This window comes from Furipterus horrens, unplaced genomic scaffold (genome assembly GCF_987537825.1).
Source record: "Furipterus horrens unplaced genomic scaffold, mFurHor1.1.pri manual_scaffold_8, whole genome shotgun sequence".
NCBI classification, from domain to species: Eukaryota; Metazoa; Chordata; class Mammalia; order Chiroptera; family Furipteridae; genus Furipterus; species Furipterus horrens.
In genome coordinates, this window is record NW_028327178.1 from 59,038,715 (window position 1) to 59,061,046 (window position 22,332).

The following is a 22,332-nucleotide window of genomic DNA, read 5'->3' on the forward strand; positions in this document are numbered from 1 at the left end:
TGTGCTCTTGCCATGAGCCCCTGTGCCCCCCGAAACTGGGGGAAGCTGGGGTCTCTGCTGGGTGGAAGGGAGGCTGCCCATTCCCTGCAAGGGAATGGGGTCCTTTGGGAGTGGTACCCCCCACACTGGCTGCAAGTGACATCTTTGCCTAGAAAGATTTTCAGGCATGAAACCCATTTCTGTATGGACCAGCATGACCTCTGGGTTATAGGGAGAAGTGTGTTCACATCAGCACTTGGGTTTAGTGCCCTGATGTGCCCATCCCTCCAGGTGGGTTTGGATTGGCTGAGTCTCTGGGGTCTCCTCCCTGGCCAGCCTTTCCCCTCCTCGCACCTCTTCAAGGCCAGGCTGTGTGTGAGACCTAGCGTCCCTTCCAAACCCAGCTCCTCTGCCCTGCTGCCATGGCACCACTTTGAAGCTCCAAATGTCAGTGCAAAGCTTTCAATGTTGAGAATGAACACAATTGTTCATTCACAGTTTTTCTGGAGTACCTCACGTGAGATTCCAGACACAGCTGATGTCTGGCTCCTGTGCTCACTCCTCATTCATTAAAAAAAACTTTTTTCTTTTTAATATAGGCGAGCCTTTAACCACAAGTGTAAATGCGACTGAATTTGTCTCTAGACGTCAGGTATCCATGTGGCACTGTGGAGGAAGTGGTTAGTTTTCTGGTATGCAGAGTGGCCAAGTATGCAATGTAACAGAATAAGAACTTTCATATAAATAAATTCATGCATTTAAAAGATTCCCAGTCAAACCGTGTGCCTGATATTTAATTTGGGAAATGGTATTGCAGTCACCTGCTTATGGGAGAGGTAGGACAGGGATAGGGTGAGTGGGAGGTGTGGGGACTTCGTGTGACATGAGCTATCACAGCTCTGGCAAGAATTCCAGGTCTGGGCTCACGGGGGTCTTGTGGGTTGGGAGTTTGCAGTGTAGTTTCTGCTCTTCTCCAGCTGAGGAGCACAAACATTCACATGGCTGCCCAGCTGCCCACCTTGTCTCTCAGCGCATTTCTTACATTTTTCTTCCTCAAAGAGAAGCCAGAGAAATAAGATGGGGCAATGGAAGTGACTCTCTGTGGGGCACTTGGGGCCCTGCCCCTTAGGGATGGCTGCCTGGGTACTTTGTCTCTCCTGAGGGGCAGGGGCATGAGAACACAAACCCAGGCCCTGGGCAAACAAGCGTGATTGAACTGCCTGTTGGAAGGGGACCAATCCTAGTTCTGCCATGGTGTAGGCAGGTCCCTGGAGGGAGCGCAGAGGTGGGTCCTCTCTCCAAGGACTAGAAAAAGCCCTAGAACAGGGCAGCAGTTCTTCTAGAGGAAGAGGGGTGGGAGACCCAACTCCTAGAGTCAGACGCCCCAGCAGGGCATCTGCTGCCTCTTCTGTAGCCTGGGACTCCTGCCTGCACATCCCACGGGGTTCAGCACTAAGCAACTGCTCCCCAGTGGCTTCCCCCCCGACCAGGTGGTCATAGTTACACTAAGGAGCCTCCTGAGGTTACAGCAAGTCTGATTGAGGGTGAAGATATTCCCACAGTGGTTAGCGATCCTTGTTTATTGCTAGCTAACTGAGGGCCTCAGGTGGAGTTGGCACCTGAGAAAGGCTGGTCATGCACTGTGGGGCCTCAGCAAGGAAAGGTTAGCCCTATCAAGTTAGCCTCACCTGCCCACCCAGCTGCGGGGTCACTGAGTTGGGACTCCCTTCTCCCGCCACCAGAGGTAGCTGTGCTGCCAGCACTGAGCTCCCGGGACAGCTGTGGGCCCAGACAGAGGAGGACCAGGGAAAAACCTGCCACTGCTACTGCTGGTGCTCAGGGGCCTGCCTCTGGGGGCTGTGTCTCGATGCTTTTAGCACAGAGGCCCCAGGCCAGATCTCCCCACTCCTGTATGGAAGGGTTAGACTCTTGTGTCTCCAAGCCCCCTTGGTCCCACCACCCACTCACCCACTTACCAAAATAGTCTCTGCTTTAGAATACACATTATATATTAGACATTCCCTCTTCAATATAATCATCCTCTCATAGTGTCAGGTAAAAATGAGTCATGGAAAGAAAGGCAGCCCCTGAATACACAGCTTTCAGTGGGCAGCCAAAGGCTCCCTGAAGGGGAGGAAGGAGGAGTAGGGTCTCATGCCAATTTATCTCTCTGGGCTAAGTTTCATGCCACCTTAAAGCCCAATACCCACTTACAAGGAGTTGACAAGGGTTGGGGTTGGGGGTGGAGGAATATGCATTCTGAGGAAGTTCCAGGCATTTTCTGGGTCTCAGAGAGGGCATGTGAGTCTTCCCTGGGAAGCTGACACCAATTACCTCATCACACCACAGCCAGAGAAAGGCCAGACTGAGACAAGTGGGAGTGGAGGGGTTGGGGGACTGGAGGGGTGGGCAGGAGGGGGAATTCCTCCAATTATTGCAGTCAGGTGTCCCAGAACACCAGGAATTCCTGGGAGCTAGGAGAGACAGAGCAGAGGCTCTGCTGTGTTTTAAGGACATTCCAACACATTCCATCTCAGGAAAACTGCCTGTGACCCTTCCCTGTTTTTCCATAAAGTATCTACCACTTAAGGTAGATCCAGGGATGGATAACCAAACATATGACAAGAATGTCTTTTTTTTCTTTAGTAAATTATGCTAGGGATTCTTCCAATTTGTGATTATTATTATTGTTTTTTTGCAAGCCACATCTGAGAGGTCAGCTTCGGCCTTTCCTCTGCCCACTTTCCCAACTGTGGGACTGCCTGTTTGGACAGTGCACTCAGGGTGGGGATCCTGTTCTCGCCGCCGCTGTCCTTTGAGAGACCCACATGTTTATTTCATGGAACACAGAGTTGGTTACTTCAGGAAGCTCTTTGTGGAGAACGTGGTAGGCACCTTCGTAAATCTGGAATTAGGAGAGAGAGGAAATCAAGGCTATAGGAAGCTACAGGTGCAGGGAGGGAGGCCATGGGCAGCAGCCAGAGTCCTCCAGACTCTCCCTGTGTCCCCAGGACTCCTGTCATTATGGTACGAATGCCTTTTGATCACATGATGGTTCAAATAAATTAAAATGTCCCAACATGTTCTAGTGCTTCTTTTCTTAAATCAACACATACCTTCCCTTTACTCTGCTTCTCTCTCCAGCTATGGGCCTGGGCTGTGCCTCCATCTCAAAACCATGATTTCCATTTCCTATCTTCACTTACTTGTCTTCCACTTGGGTGTCAGCTGGTCCCAGTCTATTTTTACTTCCACCAACCCACAGCAACTGTTCTTGGCAGGAGCTCCAATGACCTTCATTCGCCGTAGCCAGGGACCATTTGCTCTCATATTATTTGTCTTCCCAACATCATTAGAAAGCTGTTAACCTTCTAGAAATACTTTCCTCTTGTGGTTTCTTTCAATTCTTTCCCCAAATTTCCAACAGACTCTCTAATACATATCTCAAAATAGAACTCTTTGTGTCACCCACCTCAGGGTAGGGGTCACAGTCTCCTCACTGGTGCAGGCCTGAGCTCAGCATTCATTTTTTTTTTTTTTAACTATGCTTTATTGTTTATGCTAGTACAGTTGTCGCAATTTCTTTTCCCTTTGTTCCCCTCCATCCAATGACCCTCCCTCCCTCCAGTTGTCCCCCCGCTTAGCCCATGCCCATTGGTTGTGCATATAGTTCTTCTCAACATCTTCCTATCTACTCCACTCCCTCCTACTATGCTTCTTAATTCCTGTACCATCTCCCTCCCTTTTCCCCATTCCCCATCCCCGCTGACCTCCCCACAAAATGTTCCCCATACCTATAATTCTTTTCCCACTCTTTTGCCTACTTAGTCTGCCTTTGTTTCGGTACCCTAGCTTCTGTTGTTGGTTGTTGTGATACAGTTTTCATTTTAATGTTCATAGTTTTGATCTTCCTTCTCCTAAACAAGTCCCTTTAACATTTCATATAGCAGTGGTTTGGATCTGATGAACTCCTTCTGTTTTACTTTGTCCTGAAAGCACTTTCTCTGCCCTTCTATTCTGAATGACAGCTTTGCTGGATAGAGTAATCATGGTTGTAGGTTTTTGCTTTTCATTACTTTGAATATTTCTTGCCAGTCCCTTCTTGCCTGCAGAGTTTCTTTTGAGAAATCAACTGATAGTCTTATTGGGTTCTCTTTGTACGTAAATCTCTTCTTCTCTGTTGTTGCATTTAAGATTCTCTTTTTATCCTTAATTTTTGACATTTTGATTATAATGTGTCTTGGTGTGGTTCTCCCTGGGTCCAGTTTTTTTGGAACTCTCTGTGCTTCCTGGACCTGTAAGTCTATTTCCTTCCCCAAGTTTGGGAAGTTCTGCTTCATTATTTTTTCACGTAATTTTTCAACTTCTAGTTCTTCTTCTTCACCTTCTGGCAGCCCTGTGATTCGGATGTTGGCCTGCTTATAGCTGTCCAATAAGTTTCTGAGCCTCTCCTCATTTTCGTCACTTCTCATTTACTTTTTCTGCACTGGTTGACTGTTCCTTCCCTGTGTTCCGACTTGTTGATTTGATTCCTGGTTTCTTTTCCCTCGCCACCAGTTTCTTATGTGTTTTCATTCATTTCAGCAGGACAAGCCTTCATTCCTTCCCCGTCTTATTTAAGATCTGCTGTTAGGTCTGTAAGCATTTTTATAACCAAAGCTCTGAACTGAGCTTCAGAAAGATTTCCTATCTGCTGAGCCGTTAGATTAGATATTTGCTGTCTGGTTAGCTGCATCACTGGGATCTCTATCATGATCTGTGCCATCCTGACCATTTTGTGTTTACCTTTGCTTCCTGGGCAAGGCTGTCACACCTCCTATGCTATAGTGGGCGGAGCCCCATGCACTTGTCACAACCGGGCAACCCGTCTCACCACGTTCTGGCATTTTCTGCAGGGGTGGGGGTCCAAGATGGATTCCTGCCATTCACTCTCCTCTGAGAGACCAGGAGCCTCCTCCTCTGTCCCCACCCCCTCCGGGCCTCACAGTCCAAGGCAATGGAGGTCTGCCTTCCCCGGCTTTGGAATTGCAAGCTGACGGGTCTGGTCTGCAGCTGGGGGTACTCCCCAGGTGATTCTCGCCTCCTTCTAAATACAGGTGCCTGTGCTACTGCTGTCCTGCCTCCGTCGCTGCTGCTGCCACGGACAGCACAGCTTGAACTCTCCTCCCCAGATTTGTCCCTCCTACCTGTCTGGATGAGCACCACTTCTTTATAACTTCATACGTTGGACTTCCACTTATTTTCTGGAACTTCTGGTTATTTCTGGTTTTGTGGTAGTTGTATTCCTTCTTAGTTGTGGAGGGAGATGAAGCGTGTCAGTCTAGGCCTCCATCTTGGCTGGAAGTCTCCTCAGCATTCATTCTTAATCACTTGGTCACTATAGTCATGCTCTCTCCAGGTCCGGCCAGGCTGTCCCCAGCCTTTACTGCCACTACCTTATGCCAAGCCCATCCTCTTGGCCTGGGTGACACCACCATTTTCCCATCTGGTGTCTTTGTCTCCATTCTTGTCTCCACATGGCAGCTGAGAGATGCTTTGAGAACTGGATCCAGAGCATGTTGCTCTCCAGCTCAGAATGCTCTGGTGGCTTTTTCATTGCACTAAGAGAAAAATCCCAGACTCTTCCTCTGCAGCCAGGTCCCTCCTCTGTCACATACTACCCCTCACCCTGTTCAGCACACTTCCACCACACTGGTCTCCTGGTTGTGTACACCGATATTTTTGCAATTCAGGTCTTTGCAGTTGCCCTTCCCTTGGTCTGTAATGTTCTTCCACCTTAGGCCTGCCTGTCCATCTGAAGTAGGTGCTTCACCTCTTATCTAGGTCCCCCTGTCCCCATCTCTTGCTTAATTTCCTTTAGGATACTAACACTCTTCATCATCATCATCCTGTCTGGCTTTTTGTTTGTTGCTCATCTGCTAGGACAGACTGCTTGGGAGGGTTGAGACTTTGCCTGTCTTGTTCTCTGGGCTTGGCACAAAGTCAATGCCCAGTCAACACTTGGATCAAATAAATGAATGAATAGAGAGTGAATGAACAAATGAGTGCTCTGCAGGGCCTCCTTTTGTAGGGTCACCAGGGTTCCATTTTGGCAAAGGGAATGATCTGTGAGGTGCCTTTACCTGAACTGCAAAGTGCTCATGGCATTTATACTTTCTAGCATTATAAGGGCCAGTCTTCCTTTTTCTCCTTCTTTCTGTTCATCCAGGAGTCTATATCTGGTAGTTGGTGTGGGCCAGGGTCTGCAATGTGTAATGGTGTGAGGGGAGCAGTTGACAATTTGCAAAGACATGAGAGTCTCTGTCAGTACAGTACAGAATGGAGAGGGTCAGTGCACACGTCAGAGGCTATGAGTTTGAATCCTGACCCTACCGTTCACTAAGTGTAGTATCTGTAATGAGTTGCATGCTCTCTGTGTAATTTAGCAGGAAATGGCCCTGGACTCAGTGCCTCCATGTGTCCACTGCATAGGCAGTAGGGGCATAGCTTGGGGACACATCCATTCATTCTTACACTGGGGCTGTGGTCTTCCCAGTTGACAGCAAATAGCTGCCTTCAGAGTTAACTGACACTTGATAGGTACACAGTAGGTACTTCTCCTCCTCCCATTCCCCCAGCTGGAGCTCTTCCCAATCATTAAGCCAAACAAAAACAGAAATGTTGGGACCCCCAAATCACATTTTTTATCTCTAAAGGCCCTCTGATTAGTTCATTGCAGTCTGTATGTCTGACAGGCCATGTGGTTAAGACACAGGTCCCATCCCCTGTTGCAGATTCACTTGCAGACCAGACTCTGCCATGTCCTAATGTACTGGTACACCCATAGCTTTTGTCAGTGGTGGCTGGTCCCAAGCTGCTGCAGCAAACCAACCTGCAGGGAGACCAGGTTGCCTCACGCCTTTGGACCTTGGACATGGAAAAGTAGGAAACACACTCTTGGAGACCTTTCTTTGCTCTGTGCCCTGTTGTAGGTTTTTTCTTGACCAGGACATCTCTGAATGCTCTCTCTTTATCCCTTTCAAGCTTGTTCATATGAACAATTGGCTAATGGTTTGTGTTCTTGTTTAGAATTAATAACTGCCTTGTATTTCTGGTACTTATTTCCCAGTGGAGCAAGGCTGTCTTCATTTCAAGATGCTTCTACTGGGGGTGGCCTTGGGGAGCCTAGGCAGATGTGCCCAAAGGAACACCACCTTCCCCACCTTGGGGAAGTGAAGGGATTAGGTGCTCACCTTGAGTGTCTTGTCTTGACTTTTGGCGGACTCCATGAGCAAGTAGGCCCCTTTGCTGTCGCATAGGCGGTCAGCAGAGCCCTGGAGCAGCAGGAAGGGCAAGGTCAGCTTGGGGAGGGCCCGTTCTACCCTTGAGACAGCATTGAGCAGCTGGATGCCAAAGCACACTTTCAGTCCTGCTCGGCAGATAAGGGGGTCTGTGTTATAAAGGTCGACCTGAAGGAAAAAGAGAGAGGGTTCTGTCAATTCATGGGTGGGAGACTTTTCTATTTTCTACAGCTGTTCCTTCTTTTTTTAAATCCTCACCCAAGGATATGTTTATTGATTTTAGAGAGAGAAGGAAGGAGAGAGAGACAGACAGACAGACAGATAGACAGACAGAAAGCATTGATTGGTTGCCTCCTGTATGTGCCCCAACAGGGAATCGAACCTGACTGGGGATTGAACCTGCAACCTTTTCTCTTTTTTTGGTGTATGGATGACACTCCAACCAACTGAGCCCTATCCAGCTAGGGCTTTTAGCTTTTCCTTCTGCTTGGCCTGAAGAGCTGATTCCATTCAGTCAGCCTGTTTGGGGCACAGGTGCCAAGAGTCAGCCGTATGGCCAGCCCTTCCATGACCCAGACCTGCACTATTGATGCCTCTCTTCACAGGCTTTGTTCTATGCATTCCACATTCATACATGTACCCGTAGACAGTTTCAAGTATTAATTTCTATATTTTTATATAGGCAGCATTGTATTGTTTACAGATTATTTCACTAAGATATTTTGGTGTTAGTCATCTGGATTTTTCTTTCTCTAAGTGTGTTTGCCCTTACTTAGTGTCCACCTAGTAGAAGTAGATGAGGGGCATATGCAAAATGCAGGGGCAATGGGAGACATGGTGGAAGGCATGGGGCTGGTTTGAGAAGCACTTTGGCAAGGCACCACCACACAGGCTTCCAGAAGAGCAAAGTCCAGGGCAGATCTGGGCTATGGTGGGCTCTAGCCTCCATGTCTTCTGGGCTGAATAAGGCTGTTTGTCACTCTGACAGGGATGCCTGCTGCTTGTCTAGGGGATATTCCCAGAGGCTAGGTCCTTCCTCCTTAGTCATCAAATTGCTCAGGACCTAACTCTGACACTATTCATGCTTATGGCTCAGAATACAACCCAATTCTTCATGGGTATACCCTTATAGCTTGTCCTTGTTCTCTCTGGCTTCACTCCTCCTGCCTCTAAGACAACAGTGAGTTGTCTGCCTACTGTGGTCCAAGATGGGGCACGGCCTCTACAAAATCTAGGTGAGAAGTCTCTCAGGCCCATATGGGTGTGTGTGAAGCCTCAACCATCCCTTATCTCATTTCCCTTATCTTTGCCAGTGGATTATCAGCTGGTTGCAGAAGTGCCACATGGTTTCAGTACTGGGTAAAGGAGCAGAGGGGCTATGGGGACAAGGAACACAGGGATGGCTGGAAGGAAATGTGCTTCTAGCTGCCCTGTGTGAGGTTCCCAGAGTGTCCACTGTGTTCCAATCTGATTCTGCAAGGGCAGGGGCTACACCCCTCTTCTGTTACTGCCCCTACGGGCCCTGACTAGAATTCCAGATTCATGCCAAAACTCAACAAGCTATTCTGGGTCATCCCTGCCATCCTTGATTCCTCTGATGCTGGGGACAGAGCAGGCAAATCAGACCTTTGTGGAAAGCCAGATGAGATGGTTTAGCCACTTCCTGCAGCTGAGCTGGTGTGAATCCTGCAGGGGCAGGCCATTTTGTTTGGGGGCTGAGAGGACAAGAGACTGACAGAAGTAGTGCACAGGCAGTGCATGGCTATAGCAGTTGCTTGTCCAGGGTTTACATGGAGCCCTGTTTGGGAGGAGAGCCTGGGCTTGGAGTCTGTCAAGAACTTAGACTAACAATGAGAGGAATGCTAAATGCAGCACCACTGACTTAACATATACTTTGTACCCAGCACAGTGCTAGGGCATCATGTGCAAGATCTCATTTAGTGAAAAGAAATAAGGATAGCTAATATTTCTGAGTGCTTCTATGTGTGTGTACTAAGTGTTTACCCTGATTAACCTTCATAAGCACCCTGTCTGAGGACTGGCTCTCATGATCCCTGTTTTGTAAAGGAGGAACCTGCCTATTATTCATTGCCCAGTTCCTATCCTCCCCTATAGAACCCTGAATGTTTCCTTTGGAACACAAGCATCCAAAATATAGACTACATTTCCCAGCCTCCCTTGAAATTAGGTGTGGTCATGTGACCACATTCTGGCCAATAAGAAGTGAGCGATAGTGCTCCACGCACTGTTTTGTCAAATGGTTGTCTTATTTATTTCCCTCCTCCCACCTACCAGAACACAAGCAGAGTAGGGAGGCAGTTGAGGCCACAGGGACGAGAGCTGCACTCCAGAAACAGTGAGCAACAAAACACGTTGGAGCAAATGGTGCTGGTGACACTGAGAAGTCACTCTGCAGAGAAATAAGGTGCTCTCCTATTTAAGTCCCCATTGTTGGGGTCTGGGTCTCTGCAGGCTGGCAGCCCTATTAACAGCACTCCATTCATTGCTACTGGGCTCTGGTTGCAATGTGTCCTTATGAGTGCACAGGGCCAGAGCCCACTAGATCACCACCTTCCTGAAATGGCCTGCCACTTTACCCTGCTGTCCTGAGAAATCTGGGCAACATGAGGCCCCTTGGGGAGTCTGTTCCAGGGTCTAATTGCTCTGTCAGCTCAAGCAGCTTCCTGCTTTTGGCTTCATTTTCTATGTCTTGATCACGTAGTCCCTCTTTATACAATGGCTGATTCTGGGCCTGGGGAAGGAGCTGGCAGATATGTCGGGGAAAGGGCAGGCCCCTGGCGTGAGCCACAGCTGGGGCAGCAGGTGAAGGACAGAGGGAAAGTGAGATTTGGAGCAAAAAGGAGGGCCATACCTCATGGGGAAACTGAGGCTCAGAGGGCCCAAACCCTCCCCTCAAGTAACCATTCTGGCCCCATCATGGTGGTCTCTGCTTTCTTGAAAGCTGAAGATGACAAAATGAGAGAAATGGAGAACAAAAATGTGGTTGCCAGGGGTGTGGTAGGAGGAAGTAGGTATGCTATACAAGGGCAACATGAGGGATCTTTGCAGTGATAGGTCGTTCTGTGGTTTGACTGTACCAATGTCAGTTTCCTCATTGTAATGTTGTCCTATAGTTTTGTAAGATGGCAGCATTGAGGGGAACTGGGTAAATAAAGAGTCCATGAGATTCCTCTTTATTATTTCTCACAACTACATGTGAATCACTATTATATCACAGCAAAATGTTTAATTTAAAAACATATAACAAAGACCCAGTCTTTGGCAACATCCTCCACAACCCCTTTCCCACCATTTTTTTTCATTTTCTTAAAAAAAATTTTTTTTTATTGATTATGTTGTTACAGTAGTTCCAATTTTTTCCCCTTTGCTCCCCTCTGACCAGATCGCCCTTCCTTCCAGCAGTCCCACCCCCCTTAGTTCATGTCCATGGGTCATGCATATAAGTTCTTTGGCTTCACCCTTCCCTATATTATTCTGTTTTTATTTTTATTTTTTACAATTTTATTTATTTATTTATTATTTATAGAGAGAGAGGAAAGGAAAAAGAGAGGGAGAGAAACTTCACTGTGTGGTTGCCTCTCACGTGCCCCCAACTGGGGACCTGACGCGCAACCTAGTTATGTGCCCTGACTGGGAATTGAAACAGTGACATATATTATTCTTAACTTCCCCCTGTCTATTTTGTACCAACTGATTATGCTTCTTTTTTTTTTTTTTTTTGATTATGCTTCTTAATCCCTGCACCATTTCCCCATTACCCCCCTTCCCCCTCCCAGCTGATAACCCTCCAGATGATCCCCATACCTATGATTCTGTTTCTATTCTGGTTTGCTTAGTTGGATTTTGTTTTAATTCTTTAGATTCAGTTGTTGATAGTTGTGAGTTTGTTGTCATTTTAGTGTTCATAGTTTTGATCTTCTTTTTCTTAAGTAAGTCCCTTTGACATTTCATATAATAATGGCTTGATGATGATGAACTCTTTTAGCTTTACCTTGTCTGGGAAGCACTTCATTTGCCCTTCCATTCTAAATGACAGCTTTGCTGGATAGAGTAGTCTTGGTTGTAGGTAGCTTTTCATCACATTGAATACTTCTTGCCAGTCCCTTCTTGCCTGCAAAGTGTCTTTTGAGAAATCAGCTGATAGTCTTATAGACACCCCTTTGTAGGCAACTCTCCGCTTCTCTCTTGCTTCTTTTAGGATTCTCTCTTTATCTTTCATCTTTGGCATTTTAATCATGATGTGTCTTGGTGTGGTCCCCTCTGGGTCTAGCTTGTCTGGGACTCTTCATGCTTCCTGGACTTGTATGTCTATTTTATTCGCCAAATTTGGGAAGTTTTCCTTCATTATTTTTTAACATAAGTTTTCAATTTCTTGCTCTTCCTCTTCTCCTTCTGGCAACCCTATTGTTCGGATGTTGGCACATTTAAAGTTGTCTCAGAGGTTCCCAAGCCTTTCCTCATTTTTTCCAATTCCTGTCTCCTCACTCTGCACTGGTTGACTGATTTTTTTCTTCCTTATGTTCCAAATCATTGATTTGAACCCCAGTTTTCTTCCCTTCACCATCTTCATTTCACTTAGCATAGCCTTCACTTATCTTACACGTTTGCCATACTCAAGCATATCTGTCAAGCCTGTGAGCATCTCTATCACCAGTGTTTGGAATTCTGTGTCTGTTAGGTTGGCTACTTCCTCATCTGTTAGGTTGGCTATCTCCTCGTCGCTTAGTTCTCCCACTGGAACCTTGATCCATTCCCCCTTTCGGGCCATACTTCTCTCTCTCTTCATCTCGATAGGCTCCTGTGTTTGTTTGCCTGTGTCTTAGGTAGAGCTGTTGCTCCTGTTATGTTGTAAGGGGCGGAGCCTTAGGGATTCATCAGTACAGGGCAACCTGTTTCACCACATTGTGGCACTGTATGTGGGGGGAGAGGTCTGAGAGGGAACAATGCCACTTGTTCAGTCCTCCCCCCTTTTTCAGACACCTCTCCCACTTCCGTATGGGACTGGAGCCCCTCTAGCTGTTGCCCTGGCTGTCGTTCCCAGAATGGGTGGGTCTGTGGATGTTCTAGAACTGTGGTGTCCCTTTAAACAAGCGGACTCTGCTGAGAGATGACAGTTTCTGCCTCCACTCCAACCCCCACTGGTTTGCACTGTCAGAAGCAATGAGGCTTGATTTTCCCCAGTGCTGGGACCATGAGCTGCTCAGTCTGGTTAGGAGCTGAGAATGTCCCCCAGGTGTCCCTCCTGACTTTTTAAAACGTGTGACTGTGCTTTCTGCTGGCCTGCTGCTGCCGCCGCTGCTGCCACCACCACACTGTGTCCTCTCTGCCCCCGACTCCGCCCCTCCTACCTGTCTGGGTGAGTATTTCTTCTTTATATCTTTGTTTGCTGGAGTTCCATACAGTTCGATTTTCTGGAACTTCTGGTTGTTTCTAGTTTTGAGGTAGTTGTATTCCTTCTTAGTTGTTGAGGGAGACGCAGCATGTCTGTCTACGCCTCTATCGTGGGCAGAAGTCCCACCATTTCTTTTTCTTATTATAATTGTCCCTGCTAACTGAGAACGTGTCAGCTGGGGAGGCTGTGGGTCCAGGTCCAAGTGACCACATCTTTGCCTCAGATGACTGACCTCTGGGGGTGCCTCTACTGGCTGGGATTTGAAGTCTTTTTTTCTTTGAGGGGGGTGTCAACTGATAATATGAAGGAGACCAGAGGGGTGAGGAGCACTCAGCCCTAATATTTCCCAGCCATGATCTGGGCAAGGGTCTTCTCTTATAGACTCAGTTTGCTAATTTATGAAATGGGAGTGATAGTGGAAATGCCTCAGAGGACTCTAGGGGGAATCAATGAGATGATGTAGATACGGTGCCAAGCCCAGGGTCTGGTCCCATGTTGAGGTTGATGTGTAAGGTGCATCTGAATCCGACTCTGGGAACAAGAGGAGGAGAGCCACTCTATATTGGAAGCTTCTCTGCCTCAGAGATCTTGAGCCACATAACCTTAGGTAAAACCTATTCCTTCTGGGCCTCAGTTTTCCCACCAAGGAGACCTCAAAGGTTCCTCTTGGGTTTAAGTTTCACAGGTCGTGAATAATTTCCTGGCCTCCTGTGTGTTTTTAGCGATCCTCTAGTACTTTCACGGTTTTGGGGGGGCTCTGAGAGCTCCCAGCAAGGTTGAACTTGCCAGGCAGTAACATGCCAAGTAGGGCTTTTGATTTTGAACACTGTCTCTGTGGGAAAGAAACTTTGCCCTAAAGCAAAGTAAATCTACAGCTGGGAGTTTTCTTAAACTTTGTTGAGCAAAATCTAGGCACCATCCCTAGAGTCAAATCCCTTGATCTATTTTTTTAAAAATCTGTTCTGTGATGGAATGCAAAATTACATTTTTAATTAAAATAATATTTAAAATAATGAACACATCAAGCCCTTAATTCTGTTCCAGGTGCTGTGTTAAGCACTTATATTTGATCCCTGAATCTCCATGGGAACTCATTGTAAGGACTACTGTTATTATCCTATTTTATACATGAGAAGAGAGGCTCAGAGAGGCTAGGTTATCCACCCAAGGCAAGCAGTGGAGCTAGAATAAGAACCTAGGCAGTTGGGCTCCACAATCAGCATTCTTAACCACTCAGTATGCCATGCTACCTGTCTGGAGAAGAGAAAGTAAAGGTGAGTCCTGTGGACTCATAGGACAGCCAGGAGCTGTGGAGGTGGCACTCCTTAGAAAAGAAAGGGGTGGGCTCCTGGTGAGGACCATAAACATCTAGGCCTGACAGACCGTGAAATGACTTAGTGGTTCCCACAGGTTTCCACCCTTCACAGAAGGGGATGGGGCACCCTTCTGGACACAGGCAGACATGTGCCCTCCTAACATGACATTGTTTACCACTTCACAGAGAAATGTAGCCCAGCAGGTCTAATCTCCTGCAGTTTCCCTTCAGGTATCTACATGTATCTGCAATTGGGTTTTCCTGACCCTTCTTCCCTCCAATCCCTTCCCTTCTCCTGTGGAAGCCTCACTCTTCTACCTGAGCTTTGGAGCCCATCCCAGCATTCCCATCTCCTTCCTCCATTGATCCAATAGATGGATCTTTCTTTCTTTCTTTTTTTAAAGATTTTATTTATTTTAACTTTTAGAGAGAGGGGAAGGGAGGGAGAAAGAGAGGGAGAGAAACACCAATGTGTAGGAGAAATATCAATTGGTTGACTCTTGCAGGTCCCCGACTGGAAACCTGGTCCCGCAACCCAGGCCTGTGCCCTGACAGGGAGTCAAACCGGTGACCTTTTGATCCTCAGGCTGGCCCTCAATCCACTGAGCCACACCAGTCAGGGCTAGATGGATCTTTCTTAATCCATCTATTTTTATCACAGGGAAATCAGATAGCCTTCTGACATTTTGGAGAGAATGTACAACAATTCTACCCAAGTAATTTCTGTGAAATCTAGAGACCCATGAGAACCCTACAATGAATAGTCATGTCTGCAGAGATAATCTCATTTCTTCCTTTTGTTTTTAATGGCAATTTGCTGTGGAAAGACTTGGATGATAGAAAATCCTCTCCTATATAGAGTGGCCTACATTGCCCATCTGAAGTAGTTTTTCCAGCCCCTTGCTCTTAAATTAATCAACATCTACACCTCTTTTGGTCTTCAGCTCAGACTTCACACCTTAAGTAAGGCCTTCTTGACTCCCAGGCTCTTGTGGCTAGCAGCCCTTCTCTGGTCCTGCACTTATTCTTCAAGCAGGTGTTTTTGGACCTGCCTCTCCACTGCAGTGTCAGCCCCTGGTGCAGGGCTCTGTCCTGCTTTTGCTATGTTCTGGCATAGGAGGCCCTCAATAAATACTGGCCAAATGAATTAATGAGCCAAACTTTCTCTAACCAAGCCCAAGAAGCAAACACCTCTGGGCACTGGGAGCCTGGCACAGATCAGATGACAGCTGGGAACCTCTGTATCAGGCTCACTGGTCAACAGATGGTAAAGGGGCTATTCACATTGGAATGATACCCATGGGCTTTAGAAAAAAGGTCCCTTATTAGTTCACTCACCAAAGAATAATTAGGTTTGAGGAAGTAAAATTCCCCAAAGGTAAGCTCTTTGGAGCTGCTTGGTATTGTTTCCCTGTGGCTCACTGGACTGTACTCTCATGAGTTTCAGGTTTGTGGAATATTCTAAATGCAAATAATAATTTAGCATAGAAATTGGCCTAAATACAAAACATACTGAACACTGGAAATAGTCTTGCCTGTGGTATGGCCAGTGCATGCTCTTCTCTTCATGTGATCCCTCCTCTTGCATCTGAGCAATTCTCCCCACAGCTGGTCTGTCCTTGCACACTGGACTCAGATTCTCCCTAGACACCCCTGCCCCTGGGACCCTGCTATGCTTTCCACACACTGCAGGACCAAGTCCAGACTCTTCCTGTGACTTGCAAGGCCACATGGGTCTCCCCTCTGCTTCCTTCCTCAATACTCCTCCCCCTTGCATAGCTGCCCCCTCAGCCTTGGCTTGTAGACTTTCCCTTCTCTTATGACATTTAGCTGAGCTGCTCCTTCCTCCAGGAAGTCCCCCGCCTTCCCCAGGGACACTGTGTGCCATCCCTGCGGGGCTCCCGCTCCTTTCACGTGTTCAGCTTTTGTCCTACAGACTGGGGGCTGCCCCTGACATTTCTAGTGTCCAGAATGCTCCTTTCCCACCCCCTAACTCCTGTCTTCCCGAAAATCCCTGTCTCCTTTCAAGAATTTCCTCCCATGACAGGTACCCAGACACTAGTAGTGAAACTGGTGCCTGTCTCCCCAGGGCTCCTGTAGCTTCGCAGATACTTATTTAAAAACAGCTGTGATAACAACAGCTCCTATCTACCTAGGGTTGATGCTGTGCCAGGCAGCACCCTAGGCCCCCAAGGGAACTGAGGATCAGTGACACTGAGTGTGGTTTCGAAGGTTACACTGTAGCACAAAGAGACAGAGCTAGAGAACTGGGTCCAGACTCAGGCTTTTTCGCTCTTCCCACAAAGCTCTCTGTCTCTTTGTCCTCTTTAACAGAACTGTTGATGTGCCGTTCTCCCCCTCTGACTTTCACCTCAGAAGACAGAGTGACTTATTGGGTGTCCTCGCCTCCATCTTGGGGCCTTGCCTGAAGTGGGATCTCCATTCAAGTTTGTTGACTTTACATGATGCCTGCAGGATGACAAAAGGGAGATAGGGCCCTCCCTGACTTGGCAGAAAGTCTGCCTGGCTCACTTGAGCAAAGCAAGTCCCATTTACCAGGAGGCCTGAGTTCCCCCTATGATGGCTGGAGCAGGCACCCAACTTGGGTGGCAGAAATTTCCATACCAGACAAGAATCATCAGAAATAAGGATGATGCAATTCCATTTTGGATATAAAGAGGATTCACATATATGAATTGCCACTTAGTAATCAAGGACATGTGATTTACCGAATATTTTTTCCCAAGAATTACTTTTTGCTATTAAGGCTTGAACTCCTGAATATCCTGGTAATCCATAGTCCTGGACACATGGGTACAGGTAGTTTGTGTATACCTACCAGAGGGTGCTGGGGCCTCCTTCTGGGGGGCTAAGGGTCTTCACAACCATAAGTGAGGCAGAAAGCAACCTCACATGCTTCTTTAGGTTGGAGGCTCCTGAAGTGCAACCCTTGATCCAGACATAGCTCCTGAGTGGTCACTGAGGTAAGAGGAAGGCAACCATCATGTTCTCTACCCAATTACACCAGTCACGGCTACCTTTTGACTGGCCCACGGATTGAATAAAAAATAAGAGATACATAAAAGAAAAAATTACTTGTAGGACCACTTTCATAACTGCTGATCACAAACAGTAAGAGTGTATGGTCTCAAGTCTTGAAAGGTGTTGACAACTAAGGAAATCAGAAATATTGGCTAGATAGAAAATGATAGGGATATATTGCTACTTTTCCAAAGTGTGATAATGGTATTAGGTTATATGTATGAAAGTCCTTATTCTGGGTTCTTCCTCCTGGGCAGCACAGGCTGAGTTAAGAATCATGGTATCTGCAACTTATTTCCAAAAGGTTCTGCCCTGGCTGGTGTGGCTCAGTGGATTGAGCACTGGCCTGTGCACCAAAGGGTTGCTGGTTGGATTCCTGGTCAGGGTACATGTCTGGGTTGCAGGCCAGGCTCCCTGTTAGGGGTGTGTGAGAGGCAAACGATAGATGTTCCTCTTCCTCTATTTTTCCCTCCCTGCCCCTCTCTCTAAAAAAATAAAATAAAAAATCTTAAAAAAAAAGATTCAGCCAAAACAATGCATCCATTTAATGACATTGAATTAAGCAACAAAAGAAAAAAAAAATTGGATCATATCAAAATGAAAACATTTTGCACATCAAAGAATACTGTCAACAGAGTGAAAAAGCAACCTGCATAATGGGGAAAATATTTACAAATCATATCTCTTATAAGGAGTTTATGTCCAGAATATATAAAGAATTTCCACAACCCAATAACAAAAAAATCAAACAACCCGATTAAAAAATAGACAAAGTACTTGATAGACATTTTTCCAATGAAGATATATGAATGGCCAATAAGCAAATGAAAAGATGCTCAATATCAGTAATCATTAGGAAAATGCAAATCAAAACGATCAGGCAATCCCACTTCTGTGTATAAACTCAAGAGAATTGAAAGCAGGGTCTTGAAGAGATATTACACACCCATGTTCATAGAATCATTATTCATAATTGCCAAGAGGTGGAAACATCCCAGGTGTCCATCAACAGGATGAATGGATAAACAATGTATTCTAGCTTTACGATAGAATATTATTTAGCCTTGAAAAGAAGGGCAACACAGGCTGAGTTAAGAATCATGGTGTCTGCAACTTATAACATGGATGATCTTAGAGGACACTATGCTTAAAGATTTAAAAAAAACAAATACTGTATGATTATACTTATATGAGGTACCTAGAATCGTCAAATTCATAGAAACAGAAAGCAAAATTGTGGTTGTCAGAGGCTGGAGAAGGGGTGGTGGGAAGACCATGTTTAATGGGCACAGAGTTGCATTTTGGGAAGATGAAAAAGTTCTGAAGATGGATGGTGGTGAGGGCTGCACAACAATGTAAATATACTTAATGTCACTGAACTGTACACCTAAAAATGACTAAGATGGCAAATTTTATGTTCTTTATCTTACCACAATACATTTTAAAAGATTTGAAATCAATATCCATATTGATATTTTCATTTTTAAGTATAAATAAAGCATGGCAGAACACTTCCAACTGGTGAATCTTGAAAGGAGTATATGGGTGTGCATTGTACTATTATGTCAACTTATCTATAGATTTGAAAATTTCCATAATTAAATTGGAGGGAAAAGCTGGTGACTGACTTTGACCTCTCCTTTACTGACAATCTCAATTTTTTCATTCTTTATTTTGATTTCCTTTGCCAGGAGGAGCCATGCATCCCTTCGGCAGGCTTGTGGCAGGGAGATCCTGTGGTCAGAGGCCTGTTAGGGGCTTGAATCTGGCTTGGCCACATATTAAAGCCTTGGCAAGTCAGTTGCATTGGATCCTCATGCAAATGGGGGTTTAATTCAATGACACCTTTAAGAGAGCTTTGCCCAGGCTGTGTTCCCACATGAACCTAACCAAGTGCATAGCCTCCTTCTTCTTCAACCATGTGAAGGTATTTGGATGAAAAGCTTAGGTCAGCCTGTGGGGCAGGGAGAATACCTCATTCTGTCTTGGGTGAGGCTGGCAGTCCAGAGAGACTGCCAAGAGTAATCCCAGCTGTCAGCCTGACCCCAAGACCCCTTTCTGCTGCTATTTAAAGTTACTGACTTCAGAGACCTGCCTCTCATTTGGGGGGCTAGGAGCAGGAAACATCTGGAGGAAAGGGCATAAGACCAAGGCAGACCCATTAGTCAGTTGTCCCATATGGAGTTATACCCTCCAAGAAACATTCTAATGATTTGTTATTTTTTTAAGGCATAAGACACACAAGTCTTATGTGGGGAATATGAGATACTGAAACCAAAAGTCAATATTAAAGATGTTTATGTATTAGATCATAGAATCTATAGGTATAGGCTTTAACTAAATGTCTTAATTGCTTTGGTTGTCACATACCCTATACAGCAGTCCCTGTCTATATCGTGGTTCACTTATTGCGGCCTCACTGTATCGTGGCATTGTTTAAAACATTATATTTAATTATTTATTGTGGATTTTTCGTTATATCGTGGGATTTTGTGGTACTGTATACATATGTCGTTAAAGTTACGTAGGTTTAAGAGTGTAGGATGTTTAAGAACATAAGTAGTATTTATAAAAGTGTGGAAAAGGTTAATAAGGGAGCGGGAAAGGTTAATAAGGGACTGGGAATGGTTTATAAGTGTGTGGGAAGGGTTTATAAAGCCTTAAAATATATATAAATACTAACATAAATGTAAGGTTCCTACTTTGCGGATTTTCACCTATTGCCGGGGGTTTGGGGGGTCTAGAATGTAATACCCGCGATAAGTGAGGGAATACTGTAGTCAAACATTAAGAAAGTATGTTAGCCATGTTCTGAAGGGCTGCCGAAAGCAAGTTCTAGGAGAAGTGTTTAAAAGTACACTTTGCTTGATATAATAGAAAAATATAGTTAGTTAAGAACAAAACAATGATAACTTAATAGTGATAGTCACAAGATGTTTAGTTTCTGCTTTTTGCTTTAAAGATAATGTTACTGATGTACAATTATGAGATATTTTGGAGAATCTTGGTTCTTCAATCTGGTACTCTTTGTTCTCACAATATAATTTTGTGTTTTTGATATAATGTTTCTTTGTCAGCAGGAGGAGATAATTCCAGGGCCACAAGGAGAATTTATGAGTTTGTTTTGCAGAAGGAAAGAATGTCTCCAAGGTAGCTGCGACCAGCTGCCGCCGCCCAGAAGTCTGGCTGCACAAAATGTTATCTGTGAATGAAGAAACACAGACTTCTCTCTCAGTTCCCTGAAACTCCCCCTTCCCGACTCCCTAGCTGCATAAAAACTCCCTACTTAAGCTTTTTTGAGGTAGACAGATTTGAAAAATCTTGCTCTCTCGTCCTCTGGCTTTGGCCAGATTGAACAAACCTTTCTCTATCTCCAGCCACTGGTGTCTCAATGTTTTGGCTTACTAGTGCAACAGATATACAACCCTGAATTTTGGGAGATTGATGGAGAGTAACAAAATAAAATCAGCTAATCAAACCAGGAACACTGGAAAGTTAATAACCAGTTCTTGGCAGGGTCTGCTATGGGAGGCTATGTCCTGGGGACAGGGGAAGCTGAGGCCGATCTTTAGTTGTGGTTATAATTAATGAAGAGCCTCAGTGTGGCTGAGCTTTCCAAGTTTGAGGGCCATGGGCAGAGGTGGCCTACTGGCATATGGGTGGAGCCCTGCAGGGAACAGGGGTGCAGGGGGCCTAATCCTTGATACTGTCATATCACAAACACTGGGTGGTGTCTGGAGTGGCACCCTCCTATAGAAATGAAATAAAGTGGCGTTGGCCACTCCTCACAGTTCTCACCATATGGCCTGCCAGCGTGATATAAACACAAGCTAGCATACTCCTGATGGGCATCCTAGATTATTTATAGAGAATAGAGACTTGGTTCTAGAAGACAAAGTACCTCAATATACAAACAGTGCGTTGTTCCCAGTGGAACGGGTGCTCAGAATCACAGCATCTCTTCCTCCCAGCTCACAGGCCAAAGGGCAGAGATTGGAAAGAGAGCAATGCATTCTTTCATGAGTATCTGCGTGGTTAGCAATGGTGTGGTGTGAGGGCAGGAGAGACTCTGAGCAACTCCCCAATCCCTCTGCCCCGCATCCTTGGCTGGACAACTATTAAGACTATCCAAGGCTTTTCAGAGTGGGAGGGATTCATCACATTCCGAGGATGGAATGATTAATATGTCAGTATCCAGTGTTCTGACTAGGGACTCTAAATGTGTAGACAAACAAAAAATGCCTGAGTAGCAATTTTTTTGTTGCCAGGATTTTAGTGCCAAAAGCACTTGGATCAGAGCAGGAGAGCTGGCTCAAATCCTTACTTAGTAGCTGTGTGACCTCAGGTAAGTGACCTGCCTTGTCTGGGCCCAAGCTTCCACAAAAACAAATACTGGTAATAAGAGTGCCTTCTTAGAGTCGTGGGAGACAAGAGGGCTAGTCTGACACGGAAGGGTGAAACCACTGTGCATTGGATTGTGCTGAGACGGTTACTCCTGGGGGCTGCACAGGCCAGGAGAATGTACATCTGAGGGCTGGCAGCTGTGTAGTGATGCTAGCGAAGGGGATCATGCCAACAGTCCTGGGACAGTTATGAGAGCACTTGCCACAGCCAACCCCAAACAAACATCCTGCTTTTGACATTGGAACAGCAGAACCAGCCTGCTTCCCCAGAGACAGCCTTCCAAAGAGTCTACCATCTTCCACCCCCTCAGCCTACACACTCTACCTCCAAGGGCCTGCTTTAGTAAGCTTGTTAGGCAAACATTTTTCTTTTTGTGGCTTTTATAGCTGCAGGGTTCCATGGGAAATATTTTTGCTAAAAGATGTGCCTAAAGACACCCCACATTAAAACATTAGATGGGGAGGTGCCTTTTCTGAGGACATTTCCCTTTGTGTATTTCTCTTTTTAAAGCTCAGCACAAGGATCAAAGGGAGACTCAGAGCTGGACATGTGAGGGGTGAATTCTCTCTGCTGAGCAATGGAAACACTTCCTCCTATTCATTCCGACCAGACTTCAGCCTTTTTGCTGACCAGCCACCAACCACCTTCCTCAAAGTCTTCCTAGCAAGGACATTTATTAGTGTTTATAAAGAATCACTCCATTTACCTGACCACTCAGAAACCTGATACATGAGGGCATGAACCCAGGACCCCAAGAGAGCCTGTGTGCTTTATATTCACACCAGACTCTTATGTGTGTTTAAAGCCTTCAGTGAAATTTTCAAAAATGAGAGAAAACATTTGAGAGTTGCAACTTTTAAACAAAGAGGTTTTGTAATATTTTATTATCTCTTTTTTTC

General features: G+C 45.8%; 1 protein-coding gene across 5 annotated transcripts in view; it reads right to left on the reverse strand.

Moving 5' to 3' along the window:
- Positions 1–1,970: 1,970 nt before the first annotated feature.
- The window catches only part of MGLL (monoglyceride lipase), a 169,669-nt gene continuing 149,307 nt past the window's right edge, over positions 1,971–22,332 (reverse strand). For 4 of the 5 annotated variants that reach the window (XM_090285904.1, XM_090285902.1, XM_090285905.1 and 1 more), the window contains 2 exons: positions 7,212–7,427; positions 1,971–2,884 (listed from right to left, as the gene is read on the reverse strand). In XM_090285904.1, the coding sequence (XP_090142030.1) occupies positions 2,759–2,884; positions 7,212–7,427 (342 nt within the window). In that variant the 3' untranslated portion in view covers positions 1,971–2,758. Of the gene's footprint in view, positions 2,885–7,211; positions 7,428–19,985; positions 20,232–22,332 lie in introns of those variants that run through there. The other variant, XM_090285906.1, reaches the window with a different exon arrangement.